General features: G+C 39.9%; 1 protein-coding gene across 2 annotated transcripts in view; it reads left to right on the forward strand.

Moving 5' to 3' along the window:
- Window positions 1–14,873, forward strand: part of atp2a2b (ATPase sarcoplasmic/endoplasmic reticulum Ca2+ transporting 2b) — a 32,560-nt gene that overhangs the window by 783 nt on the left and 16,904 nt on the right. For both annotated transcript variants that reach the window (XM_010877459.5, XM_010877457.5), the window contains exons 2-5: window positions 179–196; window positions 280–362; window positions 4,122–4,226; window positions 8,334–8,472. In XM_010877459.5, coding sequence (XP_010875761.1) covers window positions 179–196; window positions 280–362; window positions 4,122–4,226; window positions 8,334–8,472 — 345 coding nt within the window. The remainder of the gene's footprint in view (window positions 1–178; window positions 197–279; window positions 363–4,121; window positions 4,227–8,333; window positions 8,473–14,873) is intronic.

Below are 14,873 nucleotides of genomic sequence, written 5' to 3' on the forward strand. Positions count from 1 at the left end.
GTCAATGCTGTACATTTGACAATGTCCAGCCCCTATTCTACAATATGTTCAGTATTTCTTATGGATTTTACTACAATATAACGTCGTATATAGTTGTATTTTTCTGTTTGATATGTTTTCCGAAAACATTCATGTTCTGTAAATTTTCTATTTCCGGTATCCCTTGAATGAACTGCAGAATTGCCTGCTGAGGAGGGTGAGCAAATATTTTATTCTATGACAATTCATTAATTTAAAGTCACATTACATTATTGCAATCAAGCTTTGTTGTTCCCTTAGGTAAATCTTTATGGGAACTGGTGGTTGAACAGTTTGAAGATCTTCTTGTGAGGATTCTTCTTCTTGCGGCCTGCATTTCCTTTGTAAGTATAACATTGTTTACACAGGCCGCCTAATAATTATTTTGTAATTTATATATTTTTGGCCCACTGGAATCACCTGAAAAAATGTAATGTAATTGGCTAAGTAAACATTTAATTGGGGAGAAAATAATTGGGCTGCCTGTGTAAATGCAGTCATGATGTCCTTAAGATGAATCATTTGATTTCTTGATCGACATTGCTTGTATGTTATGTTACAAGGGGCCACACCAGTGGAGACAGATCCCAGTGAGGGCAGAGTTTTTCAATTTCTGTGGCCCATAAAACATCCTGTAGCCTACTTGGCAAATTATTGGGAGCTATTATATCACCAGTATAATACTAAGTTAAGATTTAGATTCACCAATAAATGTAGGTGCACAAATGGTGTACAAGCTAGTAAACCTCAAATACTTAATTTGTTAGTTGTGCTGCAAAACTCAAATTACAATTATCGATCGAACTATAAAATATTTAGGTGCATATGCATTTTAAGTGCCCTGTAGAATCCTGAAATCCTACATGGGTTTAATGTCAAACTGTCCACAGTTTGTCATTTGACGTTTAACATGCTGTACCACTAACTAGGTTAGGACTTGAATCCTGTAGAACATATCTTGTTCTGGCCTAGATTGTGACTGAGGTGATGGGCTACTCCTGCTCCTTGTCTGAGATGGTGTCTGATAAAACCGTTGAGCCCTTTTGTGCATACAATTTCATGAATTGTGACTGCAAATGCCATTGTCCATAAAGGGGGCTAATGGAAAATTATCAATTGTCTTGGTTAACAAATCCTGTAGAAAAATTTAAACTGGTGGAGCTGGTGGCACCAGAAAATAATTGGACTATTCACTGTTACTTTTTAATTTAAGCCGGCTTATTTAGACTTCATAAAAGGGCATCAAGCACTGTTTTCCTGGGGTTGCTTTTAGAACTGTTACTTAATGACTGGCTTATGTCTGCATATTTTTTTTTTATGTTGTGATTATTTTATCACTAATTTTGTACAGTGAGGGGTAGAAAGTGATTGATCACATGCTGATTTTGTACATTTGCCCACTGACAGAAATGTTCAGTCTATAATTTTAATGGTGGGTTTATTTGAACAGTGAGAGAGAGAATAACAAAAAATCCAGAAAAATGCATGTCAAAAATGTTATAAATTGATTTGCATTTTAATGAGTGAAATAAGTATTCAGCCCCTCTGCAAAACATTACTTGGTACTGTGGCAAAACCCTTGTTGGCAATCAGAGGTCAGACGTTTCTTATAGTTGCACACATCTCCGGAGGGATTTTCTCCCTCTCCTCTTTGCAGATCTTCTCCAAGTCATTAAGGTTTGCGGCTGACATTTGGCAACTCTAACCTTCAGCCCCCTCCACAGATTTTTTTTATGGGATTAAGGTCTGGAGACTGGCTAGACCACTCCAGGACCTTAATGTGCTTCTTCTTGAGCCACTCCTTTGTTACCTTGGCCATGTGTTTTGGGTCATTGTCACGCTCGATTACCCATCCACGACCCATTTTCAAAGCCCTGGCTGAGGTTCTCATCCAAGATTTTGACGCACCATTGCCCCGTCCATCGTCCCTGGAGTGAAGTTGTCCTGTCCCCTTAGCAGAAAAACACCCCCAAAGCATAATATTTCCATCTCCATGTTTGATGGTGGGGATGGTGTTCTTGGGGTCATAGGCAGCATTCCTCCTCCAAACACGGCGAGTTGAGTTGATGCCAAAGAGCTTGATTTTGGTCTCATCTGACCACAACACTTTCACCCAGTTCTCCTCTGAATCATTCAGACGTTCATTGGCAAACTTCAGACAGGTCTGTACATGTGCTTTCTTGAGCAGGGGGACCTTGCGTGCGCTGCAGGATTTCAGTCCTTCACAGCATAGTGTGTTACCAATTGTTTTCTTGGTGACTATGGTCCCAGCTACCTTGAGATCATTGACAAGATCCTTCCGTGTAGTTCTGTGCTGATTCCTCACTGTTCTCATGATCATTGCAACTCCACGAGGTGAGATCTTGCATGGAGCCCCAGACCGAGGGAGATTGACAGTTCTTTTGTTTCTTCCATTTGTGAATAATCACACCAACAGTTGTCACCTTCTCAACATGCTGTTTGGTGATGGTCTTGTAGCCCATTCCAGCCTTGTGTAGGTCTACAATCTTGTCCCTGGCTTCCTTGGACAACTCTTTGTTCTTGGCCATGGCGGGGAGTTTGGACTATGATTGCTTCTGTGGACAGGTGTCTTTTATACAGGTAACAAGCTGAGATTAGGAGCACCCTTTAAGAGTGTGCTCCTTATGTCAGCTCATTACCTGTATAAAAGACACCTGGGAGCCAGAAATCTTTCTGATTGAGAGGGAATGAAATACTTATTTCACTCCTTAAAATGCTAATCAATTTATAAAATTTTTGACATGTGTTTTTCTGGATTCTTTTAATGTTATTCTGTCTCTCTGTTCCAATAAACCTACCATTAAAATTATGGACTGATAATTTCTTAGTCAGTGGGCAAACGTACAAAATCAGTAGGGGATCAAATAATTATTTCCCTCACTGTATGTATGAGATGATGCTGGTAAAGGTCTGTCTTGTGCACTTATGGCTGCAGTACAAGGCAAATCCACACTTTCTCTTAGCTCTGGGGGTTTTGATGGGGAAAAAGCTGGCTTCAGGTGGATGCAATGTTCTCCTCCAAAAACATAGCAAAACTACTGTGCACACATGTGTTACTTGGAAAGAATCAGCTTGATTTTCATTGAATTAAACTAGGGTTGCTCGATATTGGAAAGAACTGACATTGCGATATTGTTTTTCGGCGATTATATATTGCGATATGAAAAAACAGGATGTCTTCAGAAAGAGCTTTGGCTATCAACATTGACAGTCTGTATCCTTCATTCATCCCCAGCCCCATCCTCTAAAATTAAAATGTATGAAACTTCAGAACAGGTTGCTAGGTAATATTATGTAACAGTAATAGTATAGCAACAGTAATAAAATGGAATGTGCAATTGGGCATAACTTACCAACTGTAAGATGCAGTCTGTGGCCAAAGCACTGCAATCTGGTCCCCTTGTTTAGGGTGGCAGCCTTCCCCATGTTCGTGGCATATTGTAATATTCTTTGGGCTATATTGCCCAGCTTTACCGCTTGTGCAGTAAGTATATATTTTGATATGTGAGACGTGGCTTTCATATTACGGTTTGATCAAATTGTGGAAAAAGTGTAATTGTCACAAAATGTAACCAGTGGTAGCAGCCTGGAGCCCTTGCTTTTTATTGGCTTAAATGGATTTCTATTGATATTAGTTCCACTTAAGAGTAGTTGCTCACTTTTAAGTTAGGTTTGAACGCTTAGCCAAAGGCTGTGTGCCTGAATAGGGTAGAGATGTGTAGTACTTTCAGTGTAATATTTATCCATCAGAATAGCTTAACAGTTTAACTTTGGATTTGTTTTACATAGCTGGACGTCAACACACATGCTTCTGACATATCTTCAATAGCAATAACTGACCTAGATGAACAGGCGCTACAGTGTTTTTAAAGGCCTGCGATGACCAAGCTTTCAGCCCAATCCAGTCTTAACAATTGCCACCAGCTACTTTTTCCCCTTCTGTTGAATAAGTGTTACAAAGTGACTACTTTTGCCCTGATTTATTTGTTGTGCTGAGATGTGCTAGTGCATAATATGCATCAAGCTGTTTTTTATGTGTTTGAGTTATGTAGTCTCACATTTTTCCTATGTACACCTTCCAGGTTCTGGCTTGGTTTGAGGAGGGAGAGGAAACCATCACAGCCTTTGTGGAGCCTTTTGTCATTTTGCTGATACTTATAGCCAATGCAATTGTTGGCGTCTGGCAGGTAAGCACATACAAAAAAATGTAATATATATTTTATAATGTTTCTAGTTCTAATGGTAGCAGGAGTTGCCTATGATGGGTTTAATTGATTCTGTTTAAAAGGGAGAAGCTGAAATTATTGACCGTTTTAATGACAAGGTTTTGGTGTCACTGTAGTCTGTTACGACCTTCGTTGGCCACTGAGTTAGTTTCCCTGACAAAATGGCAGGGATTGGATACGAGAAAAAGGTTTCAGAAGCCTTTCTGTCCAGTAAGATTATTGCCTTCCCAAACTGGTCTGAACCTCAGGAAACGAGAATAAACTAAGCAAAGTTGCATAGTTACTTTAGATAGTCTTCAAAAAGGTAAGGTAAATCATAACCATTCAAAATGTCCAACAGTGGCCTACAGAATTATTAGACCCTCTTTTGGGACGTCAAGGTGGCCTCACTAATGTGCGAAACCTGTTTTCCTGAAAATCATCGCTCGATCCATAATTAATAATGCTTTTAAATAACAGGTTCTACATGATTGGGTAGAACACCGGTTTGGTGGTACTAACGTTAAGTTCATGTGCAGCTTGACCATGCATTCAAGATGAATGGTGTCTCACTTAAAAACAGCTTCCATCATGAAGCCACATTAAAACAAACTGAAATTCAGACAATGGCGAGCTTGTTTTTAGGTTGATGTGTTCTAATGAGCCCTGTTCAACCTCTCATGGCTCCAATATGTTCTCCTAGGGGTGCAGCATCACTGTCATGCTCCCTTGCTCCGCAAGTTCAGCCTAGCACATTTTTTGCGCTAAAATCCTTTAAAAAATATATTTGTTACACTTGAATTTAAGGTATAGAATACTGAAGTAGTACATGCCTCTTCACTGGTGTCTACAACTATATTTCCAGTGTCGAGAAATCCCAAGATGCAGTGGGGATGGCTTTGGATAGTGAAAGTTGGGTGTGGTGGGGGTTGTTGCTGATATGGAGTTTTACAGTGAAAGGTATTAATAGCTAGATAACTCTCTAGAATAAAGATGGAGCAAGCATCCCACTGGAGCCCTCAGGCCTGTATGAAGAGAAAAGGTTCTATTTTCTTCTCTGCCCTTCCTTTCTGCCTCGTCCCACTTTTTTCTCCGGTTTTATTTCTCCATTTGTTACCCTGACTGGCCTGAGAAGCACCGGCGTCCCCTTTCCTTAACCTCCCCTTTACTCTTCCTTGCCAAGTTTTCTGCTTCAGTCTTGGGACCTTTTAGGGGTAAAAACAATAGATTGAAATTAACACAACCTGCAGGGTTGTCTGGCTATGTCTTTGTGCTTACCCCTGGCTTTTTGGCTTAGTCTGAGGGGTTAATGTGGCATGCCATGGAGAGTGTCCGGGAGATATTGATTTAGCAGTGTTCACCTGGGTGGCAGGAGGAGGCGTAACGACACACTGCTTAATTACCTTGCTTTCTGCTTGGTTTCCGCTTCAATCCCTGTCAGAGCGGAGGGAGTAGCGGGTTGCCCTGGAGCAGGGCCCGCGGGCTGGGCACCGGCACTGCTATCACCCCCCTGGCAAATGTCAACACAAGAGTTAGAGGCCCATTAAAAAGTCCACTGTAAATACTCTGAACGTCTCTTGGCAACTAGATCAGCTACAGTCATTGGTGTAGGGGAGTGGGGAAGACTAGGGTAACATTGAATGTTTAGCATGTCTGTAATGTGCACATATTCATCTTGGAGCCTGTTTCTAAGAAATATAATTAAATTTTTGTTTTAAATCATGATTGACAATGACCTTCTTGAGGCATTGGCTGGGTTTGTGGCGATGTGATTATATAACTAAAAAGGGTTTCCTACAGGCTAAATGTCCTATCATGTTGGTCAGTGGCGTTAATTACTGAAAGTAGTAGTTTCTTTCGGTTTTACGTCCTGAAAAACTGTATTTTTTCACTAATAGTTTAATCTGGCTCTAGCTGTAGACCATTGTGGTCTTTCTATTCAGAATACATCCGGGCTGGGACATGCCTTTAAGAGCCAAGCATTTTCTATACTTAACACTGAAATTCATACTAATCAGTCACATGTATTTTATAAAGCCCTTTTTATATCAGCAATTGTCACAAAGTGCTCTTACAGATACCAGCCTGAAACCCCAAAGAGCAAGCAAGTAGTAACACGCAGTGGCTAGGAATAACTCCCTAGCAGGGTCCAAACTTGGGCTCCATACCAGGCCCCTTTTCATTTGTGAACAGTTGGGTTGACCATTTACAGTGCCACTGCACACCTCTACCACTTGGTATAGTGTGTTTTTGTGAAATGCTTTAAGGCTGTCCTTCTGAGGTAAGCGGTGTATTGTCTGCTGAATTAATGATTAGGTCCTGTTGAGGTTTATGTTAGGGAAGAGTCACTGTCTGTCAAGTTGTTTATTTTATATGCGAAACTGGAGACTTTGCTAAGATGCACATGTTTACAATAGCTCTCTATTTCTTCTCAGTCCACAAACACTTTTAAGGTACATTTAAGGTACTTCATTCCAATCAATGCCCAAAATGGTTGACACAACCATCTTTAACAATTTGGAACACTTTCCCTACAAGGTATTATTTAGTGGTTTAATTCACATTGCTATCTTATAAGAGACTAGTGGCTGTGACCTGCTATGCCCTGTTGTCTGTCCGGAGGTCTGCTAAGCTGACTGCCTGTGACCTCCCCCAGCGAGTTATCACAGTGGGGAAAGGTCTACAGATCGCTTGATGCTGATTGGGGAGGAATGGACATGGGTTAGGGGGACTGGGGGTTCACTGATTCACTGTTCTTTGGTCTTCAGCCATATCTGATGGCGCACTGATGTTACAAAGTCCTAGTTTTGTTTGACCATATTATGGTCAAAGAACCGTGTAAATACTTTTATACAGCCCTCTTGGTTAAGAAGAGAAGTATTTCTTCTTTGTCTTAATACTACAAAGGTTTGGCTGTAAAATCAATCCGTATGAGGTTCAAGTAAATATTCTTAGCTATTATGAGGGCTTTTGTTTATGCATTGGTTTAAAGCTTTAACACTTTATACATTGTCTCCCTGTTTCCAGGCACAGGAACTTTTGGGACAGTAATATTTTTTTAATTGATGTTTTTTTAAATTAACTTATTGAGTTTTTGGTTGTGTATTCTTTGCATGAAAATAACTGCCTGAAATCTACAATCTTTTGACTCTACCAGGTGCTGGGTGTCTTCGTCAGCAAATAGATTAACTTGGCCAGTTAAGAATGGCTTTTTGTCCCTGATTATAGTTGATATAGCTGTATGGTTGGACTTGTAGCCTGGCTATAAGATGAAGCCCTGTCCAATGGGTTTTTAAGCATTTATTTATCATGTAGTAGACGAGACGTTTCTGTCTGCAAAGTTCATTCAGCTGCTACATCTGCAGTTACATTATCAATGACGCTGTGAACCAGTTGTAGTAGCACCCATACATGCCCAAGTCATCATGACTCTCCACTGTTTTGCATGAGTTTATATGCTGCCAATCTTTGGCAGTTCCTTCTACCACTTCTCTTGCTGTCACTCTTGTACATGTTCTTTTGTCTTTTTATTTTTACATATTTGTGAGCATTCTGTTGTTCATAGAAGAGGTCGTCCTTGGCCGATTATGCGGTTTGCTTTTGCTGATCTCATCAGTGCTATCCTTCTGTTAAGTTATGTTCCGAGTATTTAGCAATGTTGCATTATTTTTACCACATTGACTTTCCTTTGCACTTCTCGTCCTCATTGTATGACTTGTGACTTGAAAGGCGAAGACAAAGTCTAGATCTTTTGAAGAACTTGGTATAAAAGGGGTGGCATTTTCTAAATAAGAGAATCAATTTGCATGGAAACATCCTCATAAAAACTGACCATCTATACTTAAACCTCCCAATAATTGCTTGATTTGAAATTCGACTGTCTGTGGAATGGCAAAAACTCTTCACTCTCCCGGTAATTTCAGAAAGCCCTTCTCCTGACGTACAATATCCAATGATTTGATGTTTGACACAGTTTTATTGTTATTATTATTTTGAACAAATATTGCTTGGGATTGTCATCAACCCATGCGTAAAGCTTTCATTAATTCTGTATAGTTTTGTTTAACCTAGTCAGTTTTTGCCTTACAGGAGCGAAATGCAGAGAATGCCATTGAAGCCCTTAAAGAGTATGAGCCGGAGATGGGCAAGGTGTACCGGCAGGACAGGAAGAGTGTTCAGAGGATCAAGTCTAGAGACCTCGTACCAGGGGACATTGTGGAGGTGGCTGGTAAGATGCTTCTAATATACTGAGAGGTGGATTAACCTATTGCAGATTTGTCAATTTTATTGACCTATGTGTTTTTTCTTCATGAGTTCCTGGTTTTTTTTTGACACTCGTGCATGTTGTTTTATGTAATCACGTGTAGCTCTTTGATCTGAGGCCTCTGATATTAAGGGGGACCAAAGCTGTGATTCTGATCTATGAGCCTGTCCCCAGTGTCCCTGCTGATAAATCACCAAAACCCTCACCGGCTTGCCTTAGTTCTGCTCCTTGGTTGACAGACATTCACTGCCGGTGATTTTACCTAAACACAGAAACTTTCTAGAGGCACTTCAGATGGTTGTATGGAGGTCAACTCTCCCATGCCATTGTACATCAGCTTGTTTCAGTGGAATGGGGACCTGCAATTAGGAGTTCAATAGGCAATACTAAAAACTTACAGCATTTCCCATAGGGGTGTGTTGTATGAAGGCTAGGACATGGGGATCTGTTATTGAATAGGAACAGGGTAACCGTTCTTATCTTGATTGCGGTATACTGATTGTGCCGGTGTCCCACAAGGGGCAGTAGAACACAAACTGCAGTTTCCCATGTCCCCTCAAGCTCTTTGAAACCCTTTCCGTGATTTGACACCTGGCTTTCTTACAGATGGCCTACTTTCCTTTACGTTCACCCAGTATACCACTGTCCTTTCCCTCTTTCATGTCACCCAAGTTCTACCCGTGTTCACTAGTGCGATTAATATATTGGTGCCTTTCTCCCTTATGGCAGTGCACAAAGTGCGTAATGTTATTTAACCTTCCACTCTAGTTCCAGAGTAACAGGGTGACTACAAATAAGGCAGTGTGTGTTTACATCTGCACTGGTAGTTAAGGAGAGGAGCATGACTTGCTCGGAGCAACATTTATCAAATGTTGCAATGCACGTTTATGATTACACTTGGCTAAAGTTCTCCGTGAAGGTGCAGTGTGTGTACCCTCGGCTGGGTATTGCCATCAGGACCCTTTTGACACTAGAAGTGTAATGGCAAGACCACACCCTTTGATCCACCTTCCACTTGCCTGTTCACAGATACATTTCTGTTCAATTGTCATATCTGAACACTGAAATGTTGAATCCATCCATCACACACACTTCTGTATCGGCAAAGATTCAAATCAGTCAGTGCCGTCATATCCTGTCGAATCCTTAGTTTAGACTGCGTTACGGAGATTAACTATATATTACATTATTTTTAAAGACTGAGTGGTTTCACTTGATAGAATTGTATTGCCAAAACGTCAGCATTTGTGCGAGTTGCCTCCTGTCCTTTAGCATTCCAGACTGAAAGGTATCAAGGGTCCTCCTCTTCCCCAAAGTTTGTGACTGGAAGTGGCGAATGGTGTCCCTCTTGGAGCAGAAACAGTCTTAGCGGTGGGGAGAGATCAAGCTCAACATGGTCTGTGGTTCATGCACTTTAAACACCTGCCTTCAACTTCTCAGATTGGGACAGAGCGGTCTTGCAATGTTCTGAGACAGACTTGAGGTTACAAGAGTGGGGGCCAGTGAAAAGCAGCCCTTGGTTTAGGGTACACTGTTATTCCCAGGAAAAGTTTTAGGATTGGTTCTTTTCAAACATAGTTGGCTGTCAGGAACTTCTGATTCATTTTCAGTAGATGTCATTAGAGCATCATTTATTTTCTTATTAGATTTATATATAAATGTAAAGCTTAGCTGACCATTCCTACAATCACCTTTTAGCTTTCCTGGCCAGCAGTAACCCTGGTATCTTGGGTGAAACAACATTCTGCATGTAAAGCAGTGTCCACAGCAGGCCCTGGCTAACGTCCTTGTTGCTATACTATGTACACCAACATGGCATTGCTAGGACATGGGGACAGGATATACATATTAAAATGGGACAGACTTTGACTTGATCAAACAATAAAAATTACAAATCTGATTGATGCACTTTTCTCATCTGTTTAAGATGTCAGGATGGTCTGTCGAGGGGTAGTGGTGTTGTCCTCTCGAGGGATCGATCTGTGACCATTTATTCAAGACAGTGAGGTCTATCTGACTATTAGGGCATGGGATTAAGCACACATCTCCCACCCCTCGGTTTATCTACTCCCCATCCATGAGAAAATGGAAAGTGCAGACTTATGTGCTACCTCATCAGCTTCTGAGATACAAACAAACAAACAAACAAACAAACAAACAAACCTTCATGATCAACAGTTATAGTATGTCCCTAACATTCTCCCCAATGTCACCACACACTTTCAGAAGGGTGCCAGACCCTTGTGAGGTCAGGCCACTCTGAGGCAAATCATTTACAAATGGAGAGCATTTAACATGATAGCAACTTAACCTACAAGTGGACGCCCTTCCAAAAGATCCCGAAGGGCCACATGGAAAAATTTTTTAAATGACGTAAAAGCCCATCCAAACATAACATCTGTAGATTCTGAGACGTTCCTTGTAACATCACAGGTTATTGATCCAATAACCTTAATCCCATTGAGATGCTTAATCCAATCAATATGCTGTAGTAGGACCTGAAGTGGGCAGTACATACCTGACATTGCTCAAACCTTACTCAACTGGCTGAATATAAGAGACATTTACTCAGTTATTACTGCAAATGAATGCACCTCAAGCTATTAAAAGAAGCTGTTAACATATTTTTGCACACATGAAATCTTAGTTTTTGCTAAATTAACCATTTACATTAAATAAACAATGAAAATCTGTACATTGTCTATGTCCTTTATTTGGATTATTTTTATTATAAATTGTGCTTTAGAGAAGGATTTTATAAAGATTTTGAGTTTATTTTAAGGTTTTATACAAACGTATTAATCATCCCGGTAGGTTTCTCATACTTTCAAGCAGCACTGTACAGGCAGGTGTGTTGCTTTCTAAATAATTTCCAATTAATTGAATTTGCTTCAGGTGCACTCCACTCAAATCTCAAGGATGATCAAAGGACACAAGATGCATCGGATCTCCATTTGGAGTGTCATGGCCATGGGTCTCTATATACTTATGTAAACGAGACAGTTTAGAAATGAGTGAAAATGTACTGAAAGATGTCTTTTGCGTTGTCATTAAGGCTAATTTTGTGTAGAAATTATTAAGCCTGCTTAACAAAATGTGAAGAAGGAAAAGGTGACCGAGTGGTTTCACAAATCAGTTTATTATTGTGAAAATGTGGTTGTACATTTCATGCCTTGAAGCCTGGTTTTTCACCTTTGATGGCATAGATATTGCTTGTGAAACAGGCATGGTATTAAGCTCCTTGATGAGCAAGTCTAATAAGGGCCTATTCTTACAAGTGCTCTGCTCTCATTGTCTATGAAAATAGTCTTCCCTCCTCTCCATGACCCTCTTAATGTGTACTGGGAGCGTGCTCTGCTTTGCGCTGCTTTGGGTTAGAGGTATTTTGACATGGGCTTTTTATATATTAGTCCGTAGGGAATTTGAGATTTGTGTATGTTCCCCCCCAAATGTTCTGTGTTCCCAAAATGGCTTTGTGTTTTCCAATACATATCTCACCAAGCCATTCTGCTTATCACACTGCTTGCTTAGCTGGGAATTGTTTGTCATACCGTGCCCTCTAGAGTTATTGCCCCTTCCCTGGAGATGTGCGTTATGTTATTTTCAATATAGAAATTAAACTTGTTCTCCATAAAAAACCTAAAGACACCTCAGCTATTAGGGTTTTAACTGAATTAATTTATTTAAATCAATTGAAGCTGTAATAAAGCTGCCAGGATGGGGACCCAAAGTCTATTTCCCTTCACCCAGTTTGGAGTGAACTTGGTGTTTGTGAAAAGATAATTCTATAATATTTTGGTTTGTAAGAATTTCGAGAGATGCTTATAATTGTGAAATTATTATTTCTTGATTAAGAATGTTAACAGAAACACCTACCTCAAAGGTAATTTTGTTTTCATTAAGTAGTGTAAGCTTATAAACAACTATAATATTGCTTTCTAGCCTTTTTTGCTCATCTTTCTCCCAGGGCCAATAATTATGAAGGGCACTGTATGTGCTTAGAGGAGAGCACCTTCTCCGAACTACCACCACTGTATTATTATAACAAGGCACTTCTGTTGCTGAAGTTGGCCCAATTACCGATGTGGTTTTATCTGACTGTTTGGATGGCTAGAGCTAGAAATTAATGATTGCTTCTCTTCCAGTGTTTTAATAATAACATCGTCCCTAGTCTCTTGTCCCCATAGTAGCAGTAAGCAAGCATGTTTATTTATATAGCAGAATTCATACATCGAAGAAATTCAATGTGCTTTACAAAGAAAGTGTGTGTGGTGTGTGTGAAATACAATAACATAAAAACAAATACTCAAATGAAAACATCAAAACTAATAAAAACATCATAATAAAAAATACAATAAGAAAATTTGATAAAAACATAAGAATCTATAAGGTTAAACAGTGTGGTTAAGTTTAAGTGCTCAGTCATGGGCATGTGAAAAGAGAAGTGTTTTTAATCTGGATTTAAATATTGATATGTTTGGGGCATGTCTAAGATCTTCTGGTAGTTTATTCCAGTTGTGTACAGAATAAGTGCTAAACGCTGCTTCTCCACGTTTAGACTCTGGGCTCTACTAGCTGACCTGTGTTCATGGATCTAAGAGCCCTGCTTGGTTTATGTTCTTCAAACTTATCAGGAATGTATTCGGGTCCTAAACCATTCAGAGATTTATAAACTAAAAGCACCACTTTGAAATCTATTCTGTTACTGACTGGAAGCCAATGCAAAGATTTAAGAACCGGAGTGATGTGCTCTGTTCTATTGGTCCTGGTTAACATTCTAGCAACAGCATTCTGAATGAGCTGCAGCTGTTTCCCAGTCTTTTTCGGGAGTCCAGTTAACAGGCCATTACAGTAGTCAACCCTACTAGAGATAATAGCATGGATGTTCTTCTCTTGGTCTTTATGGGACACTAAGCCTTTGATTCTGGCAAATGTTTTTTTGATGATGGAATGCTGTTTTGGTGACCGCTTTGATATGACTGTTAAATGTGAGGTCTATCAGAACATCAAGATTACGCACTTGATCCCTTGTTTTAAGGGCCCGAGAATCCAGCTCTTTACTAATACTTTATTTTTGTTGCCATAATAATCTGAGTTTTATCTTGGTTTAATTGTAGACAATTCTGGTTCATCCAGGTATTTATGTGCTCTATACAGTGACACAGAGTGTCTATTGAGCTGTTGTCATACGGTTCGAGAGTCATATTTGAGTATCATCTGCATAGCTGTATTAGTTCATTTTGTTGTTCTGTAGAATTTGGCCCAGAGGTAGCATGTAGAGATTGAACAGAAGCGGTCCGAGAACTGATCCCTGTGGAACTCCGCATGTCATAGCCACCCTATCAGATTCATGATTACCAATGGTGACAAAGTAACTCCGGCCATCGAGATAAGATCTGAACCTATCAAGGACTGTCCCGGGAGTCCTACCCAATTTTCCAGCCTATCTATAAGTGTTCTATGATCTGGTGTCTAATACTGCACTGAGGTCTAATAGAACCAGAGCTGTTATTTTATCAGAATCAGTATTCAGCCATATATCATTTAAAACATTAATCAGGACCGTTTCAGTACGGTGGTGAGGTTGGAAACCTGACAGAAATCTGTCTAAGAGACTGCTTTGGTCACGAAATTGCTGAGTTTATTGAAGACAACCTTCTCAATGATCTTGGCAATAAAAGGGAGATTTGATACAGGTCTATAGTTCTTCATAATAGATGCATCCAGTGTTCTCTTTTTTTAATAGGGGCTTAATGGCAGCTGTTTTTCGAGACGTTGGGAAAATGCCTGATTGCAGAGAGCTATTACCTATTTGCTGTAGCTCCTTTGTCATAGAATTAAAAACTCTGATGGCAGTGTGTCGAGACAGCAAGTGGAAGCTTTAAGATGTCGAACTGTTCTAGGGATTTTTGATCAATTGTATTGAAATGCAACATAATAATTAGACTGTGTGTATTTCTGATTGTCCTTCTAATACTTATAATTTTCAGACTAAAGAAACACGCAAATTCAATACATTTCACTGTGGACATGAGTTCTGATGCTATCTGCTTTATTGGCTTTGTAAGTTTGTCGACCATGACAAATGGAGTGCGGGTTTTGTTGTTATTCTTGTTGATCATTCCCGATAAATGTTGCTGTCTGGCCCTGCGTAACTCATTGTTGAAGCTACCAAGGCTTTGTTTATAGATGTGAATTTGAAGTTTAGTTTTTCTCCACTTAAGTTCTGATTTCCTACATTCTCTTTTCAGGGTGCTTACCATCATTTTGGTTCTCCATGGTGTTTTCTGTTTGCTCATAGTATTCTTAACCTTTACTGGTGCAACACGATCCATGACCTTCAATATTTTGGCATTAAAATGATC

Source organism: Esox lucius, chromosome 14, assembly GCF_011004845.1.
Source record: "Esox lucius isolate fEsoLuc1 chromosome 14, fEsoLuc1.pri, whole genome shotgun sequence".
NCBI lineage: Eukaryota > Metazoa > Chordata > Actinopteri > Esociformes > Esocidae > Esox > Esox lucius.